General features: G+C 43.0%; 2 protein-coding genes and 2 non-coding genes across 5 annotated transcripts; 1 reads left to right on the top strand and 3 right to left on the bottom strand.

The window, feature by feature from the left end:
- Window positions 1-3001: 3001 nt before the first annotated feature.
- Window positions 3002-3075, bottom strand: TRNAN-GUU (transfer RNA asparagine (anticodon GUU)). The gene has a single exon. It is a non-coding gene; the product is annotated as a tRNA-Asn (tRNA).
- A 494-nt stretch (window positions 3076-3569) lies between these two features.
- On the top strand, window positions 3570-3641 carry TRNAI-UAU (transfer RNA isoleucine (anticodon UAU)). Its single transcript has one exon. It is a non-coding gene; the product is annotated as a tRNA-Ile (tRNA).
- Window positions 3642-6421: 2780 nt separating this feature from the next.
- On the bottom strand, window positions 6422-12171 carry LOC128484647 (extracellular calcium-sensing receptor-like). Its single transcript, XM_053461118.1, has 6 exons — window positions 11947-12171; window positions 11143-11434; window positions 9867-10703; window positions 9446-9670; window positions 8418-8541; window positions 6422-7382 (listed from the first exon to the last, which is right to left on the bottom strand). Exons 1-6 carry the CDS (start codon window positions 12150-12152, stop codon window positions 6463-6465), a joined length of 2604 nt encoding a protein of 867 aa, XP_053317093.1. The 5' UTR covers window positions 12153-12171; the 3' UTR covers window positions 6422-6462.
- A 6461-nt stretch (window positions 12172-18632) lies between these two features.
- Window positions 18633-21756, bottom strand: LOC128484646 (whey acidic protein-like). Of its 2 annotated transcripts, none has more exons than XM_053461116.1 (4): window positions 21646-21756; window positions 20751-20924; window positions 19849-19999; window positions 18633-18901 (listed from the first exon to the last, which is right to left on the bottom strand). In XM_053461116.1, the coding sequence occupies exons 1-4, from the start codon at window positions 21719-21721 to the stop codon at window positions 18880-18882; spliced, it is 423 nt and encodes a 140-aa protein (XP_053317091.1). In that variant the 5' UTR covers window positions 21722-21756; the 3' UTR covers window positions 18633-18879. The 2 variants fall into 2 exon arrangements, with proteins under 2 accessions (XP_053317091.1, XP_053317092.1); XM_053461117.1 differs by lacking the exon at window positions 18633-18901 and adding an exon at window positions 19183-19218.
- Between the last annotated feature and the right edge of the window lie 841 nt (window positions 21757-22597).

Raw genomic sequence — 22597 nt, forward strand, 5'->3', positions numbered from 1 at the left:
TGGTAGTATATCTCGGGGAGGGAGGACAGTGTATCTCGGGGAGGGAGGACAGTGGTAGCATATCTCGGGGAGGGAGGACAGTGTATCTCGGGGAGGGAGGACAGTGGCAGCATATCTTGGGGGGGGGACAGAGTGGCAGCATGTTTTTTTGGTGCTTTTTTAAAGAAACTTTTAGGGTGCGGCCTATATACGGGGGCGGCCTATATCCGAGCCAATACAGTATATTGCAAACACCATTATGTCAAGCTACATTCTTTCCATCAGCTGGATTTTTTAATTAAGTTGAACCTTTGTATAGATAGATTGCAAGAAAAAGCAGCTGCACTGCGGACCCCCGGCTTTAGGGGGTCTCTCGGCTAGAATATAACTAGTCCCCAGAGCCGACCCCCGGTTTCAGGGGGTCTCTCAGCTGCAGTGTGGACCCCCAGCTGGAGTCTGGTCAGCTAGAATCTATCCGGGCCCCACGGCAGACCCCCAGCTTCATTTGCAGTGTGGACCCCCACAGGTGGCGCCCGGCCCTGGGTGTTTTTGTTAACGAGCAGAACGGGTACTTTGCCCGGCGTAACCGGAGTTACCTTTATCCCAAATCTCACAGGCAGAGCCCGCAAACTGCCGACTCAGCAAAAATACTCTGCGCTTTTCATTTTTCACATAAAGCCAGGAACACAAAGGGCTAAAAAAAAAAAAAAAAATTACGAATTCATCGGAAAAAGACAAAACGTATTTATTATTTCAGAAAGAATTGAAAAGCAGGTAAATGTTTAATATTAAGAAATATGTATTTTGTGTCAGTGATTTAGATGAACCTGGCCAGCTGGGAAAGTCCCGTTAAGACGTTGCTGCGCATGCACAGGTAACGTCTTTCCAGGTAGCTGCGGAAATTAACCTCTTGGGCGCCTGAGAAGCAAATATTGTTATACTTCCCATTTAAGGGTGTGGTTAGAGGCGTGGCTGGGGGCCGGGCTTTAACCTAGGACTTTTTATTTCTTTTTTGACCTTTTTATGTAACTAAAGAAAAATTAATTCTTTATACATAGGTTAACCCCTAGAGTGCCAGCAACCTATCTCATATATATCTCATATCAGTGTGTGACCAATCTTCGGTTCGAAATGAGTAAAAGAAAGTAAAAAAAACCAAAACCTTCATTGGTCTGTGGAGCGGGCAGCCGGACGTGGCTGCGTTCATCATAACAACCAATGACGTTAAAAAGAAACATAAAAGTACCAGCATGCTGCCACCTGATTTGCCGTGAGAACAGCTGAACAGCATGCTGGAAAAACACCGATCCCTGCTAACGTGCACGTGAGCGTAATGTCACAGCTGCCCTTCCTACATTTATTGCCCATAAAAAATAAATAAAATTCACAATAACTTATCACATTCATCTTTGGAAATGTCAGTGAAAGCTTCCCATGGAAGAGCCGCCGGTGAGTATGAGGGTTAGTGGACACTGCTCCGATTTCATTATTCAGGCTTCTTCACAATGCACTTGATTGTCTTTTTTTTTTTTTTTTTTACCAATTCAATGGAGGATGACAGGTGTTGGCTGGATCCTTTCTGGGCTCCTTTGATTGGCTTTCTGTGCAAGGGCATTGGTGGAGCCGTCCGCTGATCTGCATCTGGAATGGACAATAAGTGAGTAGAAATGTTGAGTTCACACTATTAGTGAATGGAGTGATTGGCTCTAGAATATTAGTGAGAGCATACTTCCCAAATGTCCTTTGTTTAGTTTGGCCAGTCCCTCTCTGGGCCCAAACCTCTGCTGCCCCTCTCTCCTCCCCTGATGCCCCTCTTTTCTAGGGTATGAGGGTATCGCAGGGTTCTACAGCCCTAAAAGCCCCAATAATGTGTATAGAAATAGCAGTTTATAAATGAAAGTGTTACACGCTCCCGCTGCACTATTACTGAGTGTGTTGCACACTCGCGCCCCCCCCCCGGCTGCGCTGCTCCTGCGTTTGGCTGCTGATCAGGCAATGACCTTTCCTACAGCGTCATCGAAGAGTTCAGTGAACAAAACAAGTCTGATCCCTGACAGCTCAGCAATTCGGCCCCAGACACAGGGCGGGGGCGTGAACTCCCCCCCCCCTTCGTATATTGCCGAAATCTCTCCTCCATTAACCCCTTCTTTTCTCCCTCTTCTGCCAGGGGCGTGATATTCAGAAAATCGCCATGGGTTTTCATTAACCATTAGAAGAAAAACTAAAGCATATAAACAAATAAAAAATCAAATGAAAACATCCAGATAATAGTTCAATCACGTCGCCCAAAACAGGGGCCATTACTTTAAAAATGAAGAAAAAAACATTGTACATAAATTAATATGTTCGTGTAAAGTACACATTTTACAAATATATAAATATATCCTCATCTTTACGGAGTAGTAAAAAAGTACAACTTATGTTGAAAAGATATCTAATTCAGTAAAAAAATTGAGGGACATGATAACAACCCCCCAACCCCGGACAATGTATATATTAATATATTAATTAAACTGTCCTACCATTTACTGCAAGACAAAAACAAGTCAGAAAAAAAATATATATATATTTTATAAAAAGGGGTAGAATTCAAAACATGAATAAAGACCTCCAGGAATCAACATGTTCAGGTAGGATTCCCGTCTCATTTCTAATAGTAAACTTGTGTATTCAGATTCATACGAATTGCAAATTTAACAATCTTAGGTTCAGGAGCCATATCCCTATCCCATGCACTGTATTACCTTCTACTACTTCTGCTGGGAGGCTGTTCCACTTATCTACCACCCTCTCTGTAAAGTTAAACTGACCTTATAGTCTATCTAAGCCTCTGACCCTCTAGTGTTAGATTAAAGCCTCTTGTTCTCATCCTTTGAAATCTTCCCTACTGTACTTTGTTCAATCTCTTTCCGTTTCTGAAATCCATTTTTGGCAGGATTTTAAACGTCGACGTGTGAATATGCTGATTCCGTTATATACATTATACCCATGGGAAGACATTTTTTGCGGAAAAACGTAAAGCCGTCCCTGGGTGGGCTTGAACCACCAACCTTTCGGTTAACAGCCGAACGCGCTAACCGATTGCGCCACAGAGACAACCACTTGTGAATGTTTTCAGAGAAGCAGTGAGGATTATGACTTTAAACCTTCAGCATTCCAGAGGGCTTAGTGACCATAGCAGAAGAATTGACAGTTGTATCTCAACTGTTTATAAATTATTTCATGATGGTGAGAACTTGTACTCCTAAATTGTCTTTACGAATCTTGAAGAAGAGATTTGGAAAAAAAAGTCAGATATTCATGGTTTTTTATCATTTGGGAAGAAAGTGGCAAAAAGTTGGCCCTTTCGAAGCTTGAAGAAGAGATTTGGAGAAAAAAAAGTCAGGAATTAATGTGTTTTATCATTTGTGAAGAAAGTGCCACGAAAAACAGAGTGGCGCAGCGGAAGCGTGCTGGGCCCATAACCCAGAGGTCGATGGATCGAAACCATCCTCTGCTAGATGTCGTTTTTACATAGGGTTAATAACTTCTGTCATTGATGATATTGCATTAAAACAGCATTCTCCCCTCGGACAAACCACTATATGAAAAGCAGAGTGGCGCAGCGGAAGCGTGCTGGGCCTATAACCCAGAGGTCGATGGATCGAAACCATCCTCTGCTAATTTTGTTTTTATAATGTCACTTTTCTGTTTAAGCACAACTGGCGTTGCATAAGATTAATTGGCACGTAGGGTTAACAACTTGTGTCATTTATGATATTGTATGAAAACGGCATTCTCCCCTTGCCAGCCACTATTTTGGTAACGGCTGCCCGGATTATTAACAACATGTAGTATTGTAGACGTGGCCTAAGTTAAAAAACAAAAAATTAATAATAATAATCTAAGCATTCCAAAATTGGCACTATGCCAAGAAGTTTTTCCTGTGTTTTTTTATGGAGGGATTGGCATGCTTCTCACAAGTGGAATAAGAAGATTTGTCTTAAGGTTGGAAAACTTTAAAGATTTCACATTTTAGTCTTTCAATATATTCTTTAGGGCATTGGCATTGCAAACACGGGAATGCCGTCTTTCAGAAAAATACCAACCTCGTCCCTGGGTGGGCTTGAACCACCAACCTTTCGGTTAACAGCCAAACGCGCTAACCGATTGCGCCACAGAGACAGGTAGAGGTTGCAGGAATATATATGCAATGTATCATATGGTGATTGAAAGTGATACGGCCACAGTGAAACCCCAATCTTCTTCTTCTTCTCTGGTTACACTCCCCTCAAAGTACAAGTAATTTCTTCAAGGGGCAGCCAAAAGGCACAACCCACCGCCACCAAAAGCTGAGTGTTTGTGGACCTGACTCCACTATATTAAATCCAGCTCATGTAGCATACTGTGCTAAATAATTATATCTACAATGTGTTACTTCTACTATACATAATGTGTGTGTATATACAGTACATATATGTGTGTATATGTGTGTATATGTGTGTATATGTGTGTATATGTATATATATATATATATATTTGTATATATATACATATGTATAGGTATATATATAGGATCTGGTTTAATACACAATAATGTTCGTGCTACTTAGATGTCAGGTAACATAAAGATTGAATATTCTTGCTTAATAGAATGTATATATTTCAGAAAGTATTATTTTGTTATATTGTATTATATATGCTGATCAGATAGTGACACAATAGTGCCACCCAGTGGTAACAGAGCACATAGCACTGTGAAAACCTTATTTGCTTCCCATCGGTCATTAATAATAGAGGTTTATATTGCATTGATGTGAATTATATATTTATTTAGGGAATTGCATGTTCGCTACTTATTTTTCTTTCTGCAGATTGATTGTTATAAGAAGTACCTAAGTAATCAGAGCAGAGTAACTCCCAAAGATCCTATACAGGATCGCCAGTACCTTTTCATTGGGCACACAGGGATGGTCGCCGGCTATAGAAGAACTATATTGAGCCCACTCTCCAGGAACCTCTAAGTATCACACCGGGATACGTGGAGTCACGTGTTTTTACCCCAACCTCAGGGAGATTGTTCCCCAGGGTCACAGAGTCTGGAGCTGACCATCAAATTCTACTCTGAAATAATAAAATCCGAACATCCCAATCGGTGCTGATATTATTATTATTATCATCATTATTATTTATTGTTTTATATAGCGCCATCAAATTCCGTAGCGCTGTACATCGGGTAGACAGCACATAACAAGTAGTATATAACGTAACAAATTGACTACCAGAGACAACAGGTGAGGAGGGCCCTGCGCACAGGAGCTTACAATCTAGAGGGAGTTAGGGTGTATTACGCAATAGGTAAAAGTGCCGCTGTTAGGGATGGAGCAGACACACTAGTAAGAGTATTGCAGGGGAGGGAGTAGGAAAGGTGAGCTAAAGGAATATGGGGGGCGTTAATGTGCTATGTTGTAAGCGTCCTTAAAGAAGTGGGTCTTGAGGGATTTTTGAAGGAATAAAGGCGGGGGAAAGACGGATAGACCGGGGGAGAGACGGACAGACTGGGGGAGAGACGGACAGACCGGGGAGAGACGGATAGACCGGGGGCGAGACGGATAGACCGGGGGAGAGCAATCCAGAGGATACGGGCAGCTCTGGAGGAATCTTGTAAGCGGGCATGAGAGCTAGAAATCAGAGGAGAGGATAGAAGGAGATCATTGGATGAGCGGAGAGACCGGTTAGGAGTGTGTTTAGAGATGAGTGAGGAGAGACTGGTTAGGAGGGTATTTAGAGATGAGTGGAGGGACCGGTTAGGAGGGTATTTAGAGATGAGTGAGGAGATGTAGGGAGGGGAACCGCTGAGAAGGGCCTTGAAAGTAAGAGCAAGGATCTTGAAATGAATCCTGAAGCGCACAGCCAGCCGGTGAAGAGAATGACAGAGGGGAGAGACTGACAGAGGGGAGAGACGGATAGAGGGAAGAGACTGACAGAGGGGAGAGACGGACAGAGGGGAGAGACGGATAGAGGGGAGAGACGGACAGAGGGGAGAGACGGATAGAGGGGAGAGACTGACAGAGGGGAGAGACGGACAGAGGGGAGAGACGGACAGAGGGGAGAGACGGACAGGGGGGAGAGAGGTTAGTAAAGCGATGGGAGAGGAAGATGAGTCTGGCAGCAGCATTCGATTGGATGTGCAGGGCTGTGTACTGATGTGTGGTTAAGAATATGTAATATGTTAGTAAACACATTATGACGACCTTCTAAGTACAATTCGATTTACATCAATATAATCAATACAACAGAACACAAGAGGCAGAGTCCACTTCTTTAAGTCTAATAGAAAGGAAAAACACACAAGGTGCATGTATATTAAGTTCACCAAGGGAACATGCAAATAGTCCGATTTTCCACTGTTTAGAAAGATTGAGAGTCGGGATTAAAAGCTGCATTAAGTCACTGGACTCAGTAGAGCCTGTAGCCAAGATGTCTTTCTAGATTGGAAGATCTCTATTGTCCAATATGTCTTGACGTTCTGTTGCTCGTGAACTTTTCTCTGTTATTCCTCTCTGGTCTCGCCAGTAAAATGTAGCATTTGGGGATGAAGATACAGCTCAGAAGTCCTGCGCTGGATGCCAGGATGGCGAATATCTGCACGGCCACTGTGTATTTGCCCCTGGTGCTCAGATAGGCAGGAATGAATGACACCCAGACGCTGCTGAAGACCAACATGCTGAATGTGATGAGCTTGGCCTCGTTGAAGTTACCAGGCAGGTTTCGCGCCAGGAAGGCGACCACGAAGCTGACCATTGCTAGGAGGCCCATGAACCCCATTGCCATGTAAAAGAAGAGGTTATGTCCTTCATCACATTCAAATATCATTTTATGGCTTACAGACTCTGTGTTCATCCTCGGAAACGGAGGAGACACGAGAAGCCAAGCTGAGCAGATTCCAGTCTGCATCACAGAGCAAAGTCCTACCACATTACGGGGTATCTTTGGTCCTAACCATTTCCTCAAGGGGCTGTTTGGGTTGGTGGCTTTAAATGCAAGTATCACCATGATAGTCTTAGCCAGAACGGAGGAGATGCTGATGGAGAACACAATACTGAAGCAGATTTGGCGCAGGAGACATGAAAAAGTGGATGGACGACCAATGAACAGTAGGCAACAGAGGAAGCAGAACATGAGAGACACCAGGAGGACATAGCTCAGCTCCCTATTGGTGGCTTTAATTACTGGAGTTTCCCGGTGTTTAATAAAGATAAACAATATACAGAAGGTCAGGCATGAGAAGATGGTCACCATGGTCACCAATATAATGCCTAATGGCTCCTGGTATGAGAGGAATTCTATTACCTTTGGTACACAGCTGTCTCTCATCTCATTAGGCCACTGATTGTCAGGGCATTTATAGCACTCGGATGAATCTGAAAGAAAAGGAGACAGGATTTCAGGGTTAGCATGAGTATTTGGACTATATTCCCACATTTCAAACGCTGGCCCAATGGAGGCCTCCACGTTGCTCCAGCATTGCCAAGCCTCTCCTGCATCCTGGTCCGGGCATACTGTAGGACCTCTGGGCTTCACTTCCTTAGTCCTAGCACACTGACTGAGTCTAAACGCTGGGACAACAGTTTTCAGTACTCAGACTGCATGCAAGGAAGGACCTTGAGTGAGCAGAGAAGATACTGTCCAATGGGCAAAAGTAGAAGGATGTGTGAGTGCGTGTCTAAGTATGTTACTGTGCGTGTGTGTAAGTATGTTGCTTTGTGTGTGTCTGTCTGTGAGATGTTACTGTGTGTGTATGTGTGTAGATGTTACAGTGTGTTACTGCACGTGTGCAAAGATCTGAATGTGCGTGAGTATGTGAGTCTAATTATATAACTATGTGTGTAAGTATGCTAGTGTGTATGGGTATGTGTAAGTATGTTACTGTCTGTGTGTGAGTACGTGTGTGTAAGTACTGTTTGTTACTGAGTGTGTGTGAGTATGTTACTGTGAGCGTTAGTATGTAACAATGTGTGTGTAAGTGTATTATGTTAGCATGTTATTGTGTGTGAGTATGTTATAGTGTGTGTGTTAGTATGTAATTGTGTTTTAGAAGGAGCTTGAGGGCCCCACTGTAGGTCTTGCGGGGGGGGGGGCTGCAACATTTTTTTGGTAAATTACTGCATTCACACATAACCTGAAATAATTCCCTTTTTCTTATTCTCTTTCTTTTCAACATCCAAAAGTGTTCTTCGACAACACCCGTTATTTGCGCTGGATGTTTGGTTGAAATAAATCGATCTGTTACTTTAAGCCATAGTCGGACAACTATGTCCAGAGACCTACGCCTCCTGGCACCCCTGCCTTCAAACCGGTACCAATGACTCAGTACTCATCTCAGACGCTGAATCCTGTGGAATGTATCTTTTGATTTACATTTCTGTGGAATTGAGTTGAATTGCGGCTGGACGTACCTGACTGGTTGGCCATCTCACCTGTGGAGCATGGCACGCAATCGAAGCAGCAGATAGGTTCCCCCCGCCGAGCAGACCTCCGGTACCCGGGCTGGCAGCTGTTACTGCACGCAGAGAGCGGAACCTGCAGGGAGAAGCGTTCCCGTTAGGTCAAAATAGACGTATGTGAATAAAATATGTGGAAAAGCTGCTGTCTTTTGGAGTAGCAGAGAGCACAGTGACCAGAGGTGCACCAAGTACTGCGGAGAGAGTAGCGAATGAGAGTAGTTCACTGAGCCATTCCTCCATGTCAGCATTTATCTCTATGTTTGATTGAAATTTAAATGGTTGACCTCTCTTTGAAACATCCCAGTTTGTCGGAATAATTTGGTTTTGTTTCAGCAGTAACTCTTCAGAAGATGACGTGTGCCTAATATACGGCGTGTATGAGACTTATCCCCTGAGGGAGATGTTGATCACTCTGGGTGGAACTTAAAGTAACGTCCTATCAGAGTGCACACATTTCACCACGATCCCCATCCCGACCAGCATTACAAATCCCAAGTGTCCAAAAAACGAAGGGGGAGAATGGAGGGAAAAAAAGAGTGATACTGTCAAGAGGAAAGAGAGGTTCAAAGAAAGAGAGTCAAGAAAGAGCAAAAAGTAAGAGAAGAAAGAGTGAGGGAGAGGAAAGAAGGAACAGGTGAAAAGAGAAAGATAGGAGAGAAGAGAGGAAAGAAAGGAAAGAGAGAGAAAATGAAAAAATAAAGAGAGAAGAAAGAGGAAGTGAAAAAAGAAAGAGAAATAATTAAGAGGTAACAAGGAGATGGAAAGAAAGTCAGTGAGAGAGATAAAGAAAAAGGAGAGAGAGAGAAAAATTAAAGGTTGAAAGAAGGTGAGGGAAAGAAAGGGGAATAGGGAGGGGAAAAAAGACGATAGTAGAGTAGAAAAGAAAAGATGGAAGAGTGGAAAATAATTTTAGTTTTCCAACAAAATGGATCTGAATGATTTTTTATCAGAATCCTGTGTTTGTCACTGTAACGACTCACGTGTGAGAACCGATCACCCCAGAGGATCGCACTTTGATTTATGGTGATTTTGTCCTCCTGCCTGGCTTCCGGGTCGAATCTCCCGACGTTTACCAGGTTAAAATGATCGTCCAGAATCTGAATGTTCATAATGTCGTACGATGCGGGGATGTCCCCGTCTGCATTAAATGTAAAGACTTCGCCCGTCTTGGCTCGGAAAGGAGTTTTCTTGAGGTACTGAAGGATCTTTGTGAATAAATTAATGAAGAAATATTTTAGGGCTGATTATTTTCATCTTACTTTTTGCCAAAAACACATTTTTTAGACCCAAACTAAATAGAGTAAATGGGTACCTTGGATTCTTACATTTTCTAACATAGAAATAGACAACATTTTCATATTTTACGTTATCAGATATTTATTTCTAAAGATTTTTTTTTACCTGCCATGGTTGTATTGAATTCACCGTCCCGCACGTCCTGTTCTGTAAGAGTCCTCTCACTGTTTGACACTCGAGTAGGGCATGCATTGAGTGGGCATATGCATATACAGCTAGGTAGGCATGGTATGTGTAGCTGAGGTCATTGATCTCAAATAATGATGACATCATTTCACCAAGTGTTTCATTCCCTGTACACAGCTCCTGCGCTGTAACTTGAATAGGCGATCCTTGCGTTTTACCCTCGGTTGGCCATTGGCAGCTGAAAGCTTTCTCCCAGAAAAGCCCCATGAAAGGGTATTTGGAGGAATCGAATGGATGTAACCTGTAGAGGAACTCTTCAAATCCTGGCATTTTTCCTGTCTTAGGAATCAACCCAATGGTCCCGTTCAAGACACTCCAAGCCTTTTTGGAGAATAAACCAGGAGTTATCCCAAAAGAAGCAGAAGAAATGAATACCTTCCCAGTCACCTCTCTGTCGTATAAGGCGTCCAGCAGAGCTTTAACATGAACTTCAGGGCTGTGGAGGACAATGACCTTCACAGAACTTGCTTCGATGACGTCCACCACTCTCTGGATCTGTCTCATGGAGTAGCTCAAATGAATCTTCTCGAGAAATGCCACACAGCTCCCGCTTTTCTCTATCCCTGCTCGGATGACTTGACCTCCTTGCTCCCCGACGTCGTTATCGACAACCAACATCCCTAACCACATCCAACCAAAGCGGCTGATGAGTTGAGTAAGGGCAATGTTTTGAAACATATTACTGGGGACAGTGCGAAGGAACGATGGAAAAACCTTCTTGTTGCTCAAAGCCGACAGCGTGGCTCCATGGCTTATCTAAAAGAAAACATTTCAATATGAGCATTTACTTCTTCAAACTCGCTTAGAAAATCGCTGGGAAACCGAGCAGATCGTCTTAATGTTGCCTGGGTCTCCAGCCAAAACGTATGATAACGTAGTTATGTTATTATGCGATATGAAAGGGATTTTATTATATGGGATGGGAAATGGAAGAATTGATATACAAGTGGAAGATAAAAATATATTTATAGGTTTGTGTGAATGAGGGTGGCTTTTTTGGGGGTCTTTTTTGGGTGGTTCATCTCTTATATCGGGCAAGTTTGTTTGGTTAATACATATGTATATTACATTTATGTCGGTGTTGTTATTGAATTATAGCATAATAATATTATAATAACACCAGGGGACAGTGAAAGGAGGATTAATTATTATTTATTGTTATTAATCCTCTGTGTGAAAATGGAGAATGCAGTACCTGTGGAAAATGGAGAACGCTGAGAATTCGGGCGATTGGAAGCGATAAGGCGGATACCAATTCCCCAACAATACCGACCATAAGAGAAGGGCTGTGGCAGTTGTATCGAGGGACGGGGCTTCTAGTCCCTGACACCATGGACAGGGCCCCCCAGATGGCTCGGAGCTCAGACATACACGAGTCAAAAAGACTGAACCCCAGGGTGATATTGGGCAGCAGGTCCGGAGACTTGTTAATTTCATCTATCGCGAACATCAGACCAAGAACGTCCCTATAATACCGTACATGGAACCTGAAACGAGTTTCACCAAGAGTTTGTGGGCTGATTAATAAATAAACTTTCCAGATATCACTCAACATGTCTGAGACATACAACAACTTTTTTTATCGGGTTGTACTGGCAGCTTTATGTGTTGGTTACCAGTTATCTATGCTAAAAGCAGGGCCGGCACTACCACATCTAGTCATTCGCGGTATCTGTCTTTAGACCGGTGGTGAGGGCAGCTGCCACTATGTCCTCTCCTGTGTTTAGGGGCAAGTTACCCTAAATGTCATGGGGCAGGCTGTAGGGTGCAACTGACCGGCAGTGTGGTGGCAGGTCATACTGACACCTGGCCTGCGTAAGATAGAAGAGGGATTGAGCTTACTACATAAAAATAAAATCTTCTGATCCCTGGGACTGACATTGGCCTCAATCAGTGTTGATTGACTTTTCTTACCCACAAACACCAGTGATCAACAACTATTTTAACCTTGTTAATTTTTTTTTTAAAAAAACCCCAATTTATAATTAACACAACTTACCCCTCACACGAAAGAAGCCGTGGGCGCTCCTGAAACGTCAGCTCCGGGTTCACAAATCCAGAGTGTACCACAAAGACTCCTCCAATCAACAAATCTCCAGGTTGGGTGAAGGACTCACTCTCCCATCCCTGGAGGCTGCAGCCTGGGACTGGATGTCCGTCACCCAGACAGGAGAGCAGCACCAGGACCTGCAGTATCCTTCTCATAGAGACCAGCTGTCCTAGATCACAGACCAGCGCATAGTCTTACAGAACGGGGCAAATTGTGTGACCAAGAACTGGAAGAGGAATGGAATAAAAAAGGCTTAACTATAAACACTTTCTTATACAGAGCATCCTCTGTGGAATAAAGAATAAGTTGCCTGGTCACGGGGTTAATAATTCTGGTTTGGAGACTAAATTTCTTGCTTGTTACCCCAGCAACAGCACAATAATATAAACATCAACAAAATGGCTATTACTTTTATTCAATTCTCCATGATAGAGTTCACATATTTGAGGCCAAAACATACAATTTCTGCTTCTGTGCTCTTATGATGAAGCTGATGGCATCTTCTACAGATAACAAACATTGTAAAGGTGCGGGCCGGACTGGCCACCTGGGACGCCAAGCAAATGCCACGGATATACAGCCATTGGGCGCCCTTATGCAATCAGGATGCTGCTGGCCTTAAAGTGCCAGGCGAGTCCTTCTATTGCCATTCTGGGCCTGGTTAAAATTGTGTGAGAGAGAGTAGGAGAAACATTTACAATAAAAAAATAGATGGAGATAAGCCTGAAAGGAGAGACAGTATCTCACAAAAGTCAGTACACCCCTCACATTGTTGTAAATATTTTATTATATCTTTTCATGTGATAACACTGAAGAAATGATCTCTACTACAATGTAAAGTAGTGAGTGTACGGCCTGTATAACAGAGTAACTTTACTGTCCCCTCAAAATGTCCAAATTTTGCCCAAAGTGTCAATATTTTGTGTGGCCACCATTATTTTCCAGCACTGCCTCTTGGGCATGGAGTTCACCAGAGCTTCACAGGTTGCCACCGGAGTCCTCTTCCACTCCTCCATGACGACATCACAGAGCTGGTGGATGTCAGAGGCCTTGCGCTCCCCACCTTCCATTTGAGGATGCCCCACAGATGCTCAATAGGGTTTAGGTCTGGAGACATGCTTGGCCAATCCATCACCGTTACCCTCAGCGTCTTTAGCAAGGCAGTGGTCGTCTTGGTGGTGTGTTTGAGGTCGTTATCATGTTGGAATACTGTCCTGCGGCCCGGCCGGTCCCCGAAGGGAGGGGTTCTTGCTCTGCTTCAGTATGTCACAGTACATGTTGGCATTCATGGTTCCCTCAATTAACTGTAGCTCCCCAGTGCTCTCATGCCGGTCCAGACCATGACATTCCCGCCACCATGCTTGACTGTAGGCAAGACACACTGGTCTTTTCACTCCTCACAAGACGTGGTTCCAGTAATCCGCGTCCTTAGTCTGCTTGTGTTTAGCAAACTATTTGTGGGCTTTCTTGTGCATCATCTTTAGAAGATGCTTCCTTCTGGGACGACAGCCATGCAGATTTGATGCAGATTTGATGCAGTGTGCAGCGTATGGTCTGAGCACTGACAGGCTGACTCCCCAACCCTTTCAACCACGGCAACAATGCTGGTAGCACGCATTCGTCTATTTCCCAAAGACAACCTCTGGATATGACCGCTGGATGGTCTTGCCCACCGTGCTGCAGCTCAGTTTCAGGGTCTTGGTGATCTTCTTATAGCCTCGGCCATCTTTATGTAGAGCAACAATTCTTTTTTTCAGATCCTCAGAGAGTTCTTTGCCATGAGGCGCCATGTTGAACTTCCAGTGACCAGTATGAGAGAGCATGAGAGCGATGACACCAAATTTAATATACCTGCTCCCCATTCACACCTGAGACCATGGGAGGGGAAATGGCGAATTGGGCCCAATTTGGACATTTCCACTTAGGGGTGTACTCACTTTTGTTGCCAAGGTTTAGACATTAATGGCCGTGTGTTGAGTTATATTTGAGGGGACAGTAAAGTTATACAGGCTCTACACTCGCTGCGTTACATTGTAACAGAGAGTCATTTCTTCAGTGTTATCACATGACAAGATATAATAAAATATTTACAACAATGTGAGGGGTGTACTGACTTTTGTGAGATACTGTCCATAGATAGATAGATAGATAGATAGATGGATGGATATATAGATAGATAGATGGATGGATATATAGATAGATAGATGGATGGATATATAGATGGATAGATAGATGGGTAATAGATATATAATAGATGAACAAATAGATAGATAGATAGATAACAGATGGATAGATAATAGATAGATAACAGATAGTATATATATCTTAGTACGGTATATAAAGTAGTACTTACCTGGCTATACCCTCAGTGTTGGAAGGCACCAGCGGTCAGCGATTCTACGATGACTTCCATGAACCCAGATGAACGCGAGTTTCCTTAATGTTGCGTCTCTCGAGTGTTACCTGTGGAAGGATTTCATCTCTGAGACGTTAGAACTTAAGAATGAACTTTTCTTTAATTTGCACAAATATATAAAGTGGAATGAGGTTTTTTTTATCTTCTCTGTCCTGTTGGCGGCTGCATGCGTGTGCACATGTAAGAACACATGCATGTGGTTAAATATGAAATTTTATCTCAGGCCCAGCTGGGGAGCAGACGGGACCCCGACACTCGGCGGACGGTGTAACCTTGCAATTAATCGTTTCGTTTTCCTCCTATGGATTCCTCTGAGTCTCGTGAAGACCCAAGACAGGGGATGAATAACTGCGTTCGGTTATAATGAGACGCTCGGTAATTACAGATGGGTTCTCCCCTGATTATAGGGTCTGCGTCCCACCAGGCCTTGTGAAATAAACTGTAATTGGTGGTTAGTAACGGAATCTGCACACCGGCTAATTCCATGGAGTAGGGGGGTCTCTGGAGGACCTGGAAAAGGTGGAGAAATGTGATGAACAGTGGAAATGCACGCTTGTGTGACATATGTTTTTGATTTTTAACCATGCAGGAATGGAACATCACATTGTGATATTGTAGATAACTGTGATACATTTTTGAAGGACATTTTGAAGGCGTTCACGATGAATCATCCATGGTCCTCAAGGTTTAGGACCCTTAAGTGCTGCAGGTTTGGCCAGGGCATGGGGAGATGGTAGGGTGTGATGTGTCTTCCATGAATGTCCTCCAATGGAGGCCATACTAACTACTGAAAAAAATCTCCCCTTTCTATTCTGTTTAATAAAAACTGTGTCCAGGACCTTCTCGTTGACCCCCAATTCCCCACAACTTTCAGGATTTCTTCAGGTCACCTACGATTTTCTTAGAAGACACAGAAGACCAGCTGGGGTGATTTGTGGAGCGAAGTTAGGAAGATGTGCACTTCGGTGCTGAAACTTAGATCTAATAAAACATAAAACAGAATCTCAAACAATTCAGGGGGAGTCCAGGAGTCTCAAGATGGATTTCAGTGCCGGAGTTTTACATTCTATTCAATTTTACAGAAGAGGATCACTGATTTATCTATACATTATACAGGGGCCCGGATCCCTGATTTATCTATACATTATACAGGGGCCGGTCACTGATTTATCTATACATTATACAGGGGCCCAGATCCCTGATTTATCTATACATTATACAGGGGGCCGGTCACTGATTTATCTATACATTATACAGGGGCCGGTCACTGATTTATCTATACATTATACAAGGCCGGTCACTGATTTATCTATACATTATACAGGGGCCGGTCACTGATTTATCTTTACATTATACAGGGGCCGGTCACTGATTTATCTATACATTATACAGGGGGCCGGATCGCTGATTTATCTATACATTATACAGGGGCCGGTCACTGATTTATCTATACATTATACAGGGGGCCGGCTCACTGATTTATCTATACATTATACAGGGGCCCGGATCCCTGATTTATCTATACATTATACAAGGCCGGTCACTGATTTATCTATACATTATACAGGGGGCCGGATCGCTGATTTATCTATACATTATACAGGGCTGGCTTGCTGGTTTAATTATACATTATACCTCAGCCATTCCTGCAGGAGAAGGTCCCAGGCGTCAGCTCAAAGAAGCCATGAATCTGAATATATTATTTTTATGAAATAAACTTCCCTGTCTCGCACCGTGATAAAAAAATAGTTTTAACAAACAGATGCCTCTGGAGAAGAAGAGGTTAAAATACATCCACGTAGTAATAGTTCTTGAATAGCCCCCTGGGCCATAGAGACAGAAGACCCAGACCTGCCAAACGAGTGGGACAGGAGCCACCCTGGGGTCAGACTGTACTCACACTGTACTCACACTGTACTCACACTGTACTCACACTGTACTCACACTGTACTCGGTGTTCCAAGAACATTCTTCTTACCATCAGATTCTTACTTCCACAAATGATTTCAACGCCCTTCACCAGCACGGGCATTCTAGAAATCCCCCATTTTTAGGCCGAAACCCCCATTTTCAGAGGTCCATCCCTAGTTTCTCTTTTGCCAACAGTAAAATCTATTTCAAAAACTTTTTTTTTTGCTTAAATTGCTTTTACAATAAAAGACATCTCTCATAGCAATGACATCATAACATTTCCTAAGTCATTTTACTGAATAGGTCTGATATCTTTCCTAATCGCCCCATTAGGCTTCAGATTAGGAAGTTCATCATAAGACTATGGCTGGATGAGAATCATGGGAATTATAGTAGATCCAGCAGGATCCCCATGGATATGATAGGGGCAGTGAGGCACAGGAAGTTCTATTCTCTACTTCCTGGATCCGTCGGGGTATAGGGAATGCTGGAGGGAATGGACGCTACAGGATCAGGAACCTCTCTCCAAGGACAGGCTGGTGAGTGAATCTGGTTTAAGTGTGTGAGAGAGAGTGAGTGTGTTACATTTAGTATGTGTGTTATTATTCTTTGTCTAGGCTGACTAGGGTGACAATTCCGGGGGGGGGGGTGTGACAGTAACCTTCCCAAAACTAAGTGGGGCAGATTGCCCTTTTGGTGCCCCTACTTTGATATCCCCAGCCAACCCACTTATACCATGGAGGTAAAAGGCACTTTGCGTCTTTGAGTCGGGGAGAGTTGGGACTGTCGATGAAATGAAGGTGGGGGGCAGCTGTGTAAGCGTGTAGGTGTGTGTGTTAAAGTATATGTGTGTGTTAAAGTATATGTGTGTGTTAGTGTGTATGTGTGTGTTTGTATGTGCATATGTTATAGTTTGTGTGGGATTGTGCCGGTGTGTGAATTAGTCACTGGGGGATGGAGAGACAAGCAACTCTCTCTTGCTTACGTCTGTGGTGCATTTCCAGGCAAACTGTGTTATCTATCCACAGCTGATGAGACTTCCCGGCTCCTTTATCTTATCGCTGGCCTCCTTAACCTCCACTGGGAAATGACATCATATCCTGGCAGTCAGGACGGGGAGGGTGCGGCGGTTGGCATTTCCCAGGCTTTGGGGCGCCACCAAAGACAGATGCGCCACTGCTCATGACACCTCACATTCTGCAGTGCGGTACAACTCATAAATTACCCATTACTCATAAAGCTCCCCTCAGCCGATGTGGAAGGATTGTGGCTCCAATGCATGTTTTGATGAAACATAACGCACTCTTTATGTATAAATAGTCTTTTCATCACTAGTTCTATGAATAAGGAGCCTGTAAATATTTGTGCTTAGGGCCAACATTCTACACCATACGAGAATAAGGTCTGTGTCTTTTATGTTCAGCTGCTCCTCGTCTTCCCACCTTAGGTTTCGTGTGTTTGACTGAACACGGGAGTCTTCCACTAAAAGGGAAAGCCGCGTGTTTAGAGGCTTCCTCCGAAATAAAGAGAATTCTACTGATTGGCAGCTTCTCTGCGAGTAAAAGTAAAAGGCCTGGTTGCTTGCCATCGTGCTGTAAAACTTGACTTTTATTCAATATGCAATATTTATTTTTAAACATTTTTTTTTACCTAATAAATGTTTTTAGTCCATAAAAATGTAAATATGTATATTTGGCATATATTTTTATATGTTTTATGTGTAATATGTGTAATTTGCTCTTTAAAGAAAATACTATGCTTCAGTACCGCGGAGTAAGGCCCAATCGTGGTGCTCTTGCTCAGTGACATATTCATCTTTGGTGCTGCCCTAGCTTTAATTCAGGGCAGCGTCACCACCTCCCCGCGCATCATCATCATCCTTCCTCTGAGTGCTGGGATATGATGTCATATCCCTGCGTTCCGCCTTATATGAACATGTGGCGCCGGGTTAAAGTAAGCTATACAGGTTGTGTAGGCTCTGCACAGTTCTCCGTAGTGTTAATGAGATGATTGTGAAAATCAGTGATCTTCCTTTTAACCAACCTATTGAGTAGCGGCGCTACAGGCACCCGGTCACCCGGTAGGGCAATTGGCTCTTACGTGGCTGAGGGGTTATTGCTCCCCTGAACCTGCGCTCTGCTCGGCCTAGGCCAGAATACACCACAAATGGAGCCTGTGCTGCTCAATGTTCCACTCTGATGTCTGATAGAAGAAGGGTGGAATTCCTCCTTAGGGCAGCTTTAGTTATCCCCAGCCCAGTCCTGATCACTTAAAGGAGGCGAGCCAGACAAATTACACGTTGAGAGCATTTAAAACAATATAAACTTTTATTGATAGAATATTTTTTGTAGATTCTATAGCTCCACAATATACTGACCAGGGGGCCATTCCTTCATTTATACAGCAAGTTCCCAATCAGATTCAGAAGTAACTAACATATCATGAAAATAACAGCCTCAAAATCTAAGAATACAAAAGAATACACTAGAGAAAAAAAAGTAAAAAAGTATGTGAAACGTCCGTGAATTAACCACGGCTTCCTGGCAATCATTGAATTATGATGTCACTGGAAAGTACCTGCTTAAATGAAAGCATTAGGTATCTCATAAACAGATTTCTGCTCACAAAATGCATAACATTGAATTTATCTATGTTTTATATGGCTTTACTATTAGGAAAGGTTGAGTGTCACATACTATAGGGTAAACTCTTTACAATTCATTGTTTACAGGGGCAACAATGAGCTGACAGTCATAATAGAAAGGGGGTAGTAGGATGGAAATCCAGATTTGATACAAATCAATGTTGGTATATCGACGATGCAAGAAATCTCCAGAGGTGATGAGGATTCCTTCCACTTTTTTAGGGGATGGCATTGGGATTATTTCCTAGACCTAAAAGAAAGCATTTTATTGTGTTTAGAGGTATGACGGAAATGGAAGTTTGAGTTTTCTTGTGGTTGAGTGGTCAATGTTCCTCAATGTACACTAGTAAGGGGGGGTTGACTAATAATAATATTATTGTATGGTGAATGAGTTTTGTTACCAAAGCAAATGAAACTAGTGCTCTTTTTTATCTCTCTATACCTCTTGCTACACTGAAAGGAGTCTACTCTGCACCTTTCCTTCTCTTTTTGCATAGAAGTACTCCCCCTCCAATGTAAAACTTCTGCTTTATCTTGATGACACAGATAGCTTGATACAAACTCTCGATATTTAAGGAATTCAATGTCCCAATGGAACCATCTGTTGTGATCAATAAGATATTCCAATATTGGATTCCATGCCTTAGAACCCATCATCATTGTGTTCCTTCTCCTTACCCCCAGCATGCTGGCTTCATGCAAGCTATAATATGCTATTGGTGCAACATCTGTGACTAGTTATGGTTGGGGCACATGGGAGAATCACCCATTCAAGCATCAGAGGTGAATTTAGAGCTTCCCTATCACTTAACAGACATTGTGGGGGTATTCAAGGGTTCCTCTCGCTAAGGTGCAGGATAAACTAGAGATGCCTACTCACCTAAGAGCCATCATTGTGGTACACTCATATCTGCATCTCTTGCAGCATTTGCTTGACCCCTGGCACTGCTCATCGTCTTTACACTCATGGGGCAAATAATTCTCATGGCTGCACAGTGAGAGATTAAAGGGAGGACAGGAACCGGTTTTAGCTGTGAAAGCAGGAGACTATATGGTTATAATGTTCATTCATGAAACACGCATGATCTAGAATTACACTTGAAAATGGAATTATATATTTCAACAAGTGGACCACATGAAAAGTGAGACGAACTGAAAATGAATTTGGGCCAATCCATGTATCTGACCAGAAATTGTCCTCGAATGCTAACATTCACAAAATAACCTGCAGATTCACAGAAATGTGCATTGTTTGCAAGCGTATGCGAGCGCAGACAAGGGCTTAGTTTCATTAAACTTGCATACCCTCGCCTGAAACTCACAAATTGTGCTCACCTGCCGCTTAATTCCAACTCGCAATTGTGACATGTAAGGCAATAAATGTATGAGTTGCCTGCTTTGATGAACTCTCCCACACTCACATATACTCAGTTCTCCTGCAGATCAATGTCTACAAGCTATGAATTTTGGGGGGTGCTAAGGAGAGTTGGCTTTACTAAATTTGCCCAAAAGCACCTGCACACATGCATTCTTTTCCAACTCGCAAGTTTTTGCATTTTAGTGAATAGACCTCACCATGGAACGTCTAACTTATTTCCTGATTTTTTTTTGAGAAGGCGTTATTTCATTGGATTACAAATATTTGCCAACTGACTGCATTTGTTTCACCCGTTTTCATGGTTTCTCTGTTTTCATCATAAACAGAAGTTTCTCCTATTTTGATTACGCTTATCATAAAATAGTCAACCGTGGACCCCCAAAGGGATCTACCCTTGGCCATACCTTTCAACGGAACAAGGCACCGTTTTCTACATCCAGAGAAACAGCATTTCTGCCTTCTCTTGCAATCTCTGTTTGTCCAGCACTCTGATTCCCCGCTCACAGGATCGATCCCGCACCTGGGGTAGTCCACATCCAGTGGGCAGCGACTTGTATCAACTACAATATAGCCAGGTTCTGCAACACAATGCAAAGAATTGGGATTCCTTAGAATAGTGTTGTGAATCTCAGCTCTAGATCCATACCTAAGAATAAAGCAAACGTTGTCCTGCCCAATTGTCAATTGAAAACATTGTGACATCATTTTCCTGTAGTTATTTTATACTTTATAATGTGTGAAAATGTGACAGCAATAATATGGACCCGTAGGACAGACGTCACAAATCTAGCTTTAATGTGGTTAAAAAAAAAGACAGCACTACAAAAAGTCAGGACAGGCAGCAGAGGTTCGGAGTTTAGAGACGGCACAGCAGGTCAGGTCAGGCAGCACCGATTCTAAGTGAAAAGGCAGCACGAAGGTGGCGGCAGGCAGCAGAGGTTCGGAGTTTAGAGACGGCACAGTATATCAGGTCAAGCAGAACAGATTCTAAGTTAGGAGACAGCACAAAGGTCAGGGCAGGCAGCACAAGTTCAAAGTTGTTATGTACTAAGTTATTAAATAGCTATTCTGAAAAAGAAATGAAAGACAAAGTAGAGTTTTTAAGACAGTAGGGACGTAGCTTCTTCAAAATGATGTTAATTAGCACAATACAGTTTTGTGATTCTAACATAAAAGATAACATAAAAAATCACGTCTCTTGAGTGCTCTACCCTATTGCCCTATTACCCTATTGCCAGAACATACATACTTATAACCACATCGAGAGATGCTGACGTATTTTCCATCCCAGGTACTCACCATCAATCGTGATCGCATCTGAATCCAGAATGCTCATAACGATGACCAAAACAAAGGATCCGTGGACTGAAATCATGTTCTCCTCCAAGCTTTTAGCTCCGACGGACTGTCTACGAGCCTCACGCTGATTGAAGCACTAAAGGCTAAAAAAAGGTGTGAAGTAACTGCAGAGGAACTTGGTTCGGATCTTCATCTTCTGCCCTGCAGGGGAAAGAAATGCTTTTTAAGCAATAAATATGTATGATAGCATTTCAGCCCTTTTAAGCCCAATGGCTAAACTGATCCTCACCCTGAGCTCGTTGTGAATTCTTGTTATTCTTCTGGTAATAGTAAATAGGTTTATATAATGAAGAATGCAGAATGTACAGAAGATAAAAGTGGTGGGTCTGCCGTCTGGAGCCCCATGACACTATGGAGCAGGTACTGGATATGTTGTCAATGGTCGAGATCTTTGGCGCACTGGGCAATGCTCTCGGAGCTGGCTGTGAGCTCTGGAATATGGCATCTTATGAATATAGTGGACACCAACAAAGACTAAGACGACATCTCTCATGCTCTTAAGACAACCAGGCAGCGCCCAAGTGGGGAATGTTCCATGCCCATGTATGTGCTCTTGATAAAATAATGGAACATTTTCCAGTTTCTAAGTATTACACTAAAAATGCTTTTAGAAGAACATCATTTTTCACTAGAGGAACTTAATCTTCATTATCTTTGACTTCCAGGTTCCATGGTCCAATGGATCTCTCACAAGTCCTCATGAGACCATTTCTGATCCGGTGAAACGTCTGAATCCATGACGTTTAGATGGAAAATGAACTCTCTATGCCACAGCGTACAAGGAGCTTGCGGTTTTTTAAGAAAACAATGTCTTTCCCAATTACAGTATTTATTTGTGCCTCCTAAATTATGTTCTAAGAGTGAAATTCCTCAGATCATGAATGGTACAATC

This window comes from Spea bombifrons, chromosome 3 (genome assembly GCF_027358695.1).
Source record: "Spea bombifrons isolate aSpeBom1 chromosome 3, aSpeBom1.2.pri, whole genome shotgun sequence".
In the NCBI taxonomy this organism is placed as follows: domain Eukaryota; kingdom Metazoa; phylum Chordata; class Amphibia; order Anura; family Pelobatidae; genus Spea; species Spea bombifrons.

What these genes read in the sequence shown, in the direction of transcription:
- LOC128484647 (XM_053461118.1), bottom strand. Translation starts at nt 12,152, where the DNA reads ATGAGAAGGATACTGCAGGTCCTGGTGCTGCTCTCCTGTCTGGGTGAC. An exon ending in CGGCTTCTTTCGTGTGAGGG is followed by an intron (nt 11,435 to 11,946) that starts GTAAGTTGTGTT and finishes AACTCGTTTCAG; the next exon opens with GTTCCATGTACGGTATTATA. An exon ending in GGGGTGATCGGTTCTCACAC is followed by an intron (nt 8,542 to 9,445) that starts GTGAGTCGTTAC and finishes TTCTCCCTGCAG; the next exon opens with GTTCCGCTCTCTGCGTGCAG.
- LOC128484646 (XM_053461116.1), bottom strand. Translation starts at nt 21,721, where the DNA reads ATGATTTCAGTCCACGGATCCTTTGTTTTGGTCATCGTTATGAGCATT. An exon ending in AGATGCGATCACGATTGATG is followed by an intron (nt 20,925 to 21,645) that starts GTGAGTACCTGG and finishes ATTGTGTTGCAG; the next exon opens with AACCTGGCTATATTGTAGTT. An exon ending in GTGCCTTGTTCCGTTGAAAG is followed by an intron (nt 20,000 to 20,750) that starts GTATGGCCAAGG and finishes CTGCTTTCACAG; the next exon opens with CTAAAACCGGTTCCTGTCCT.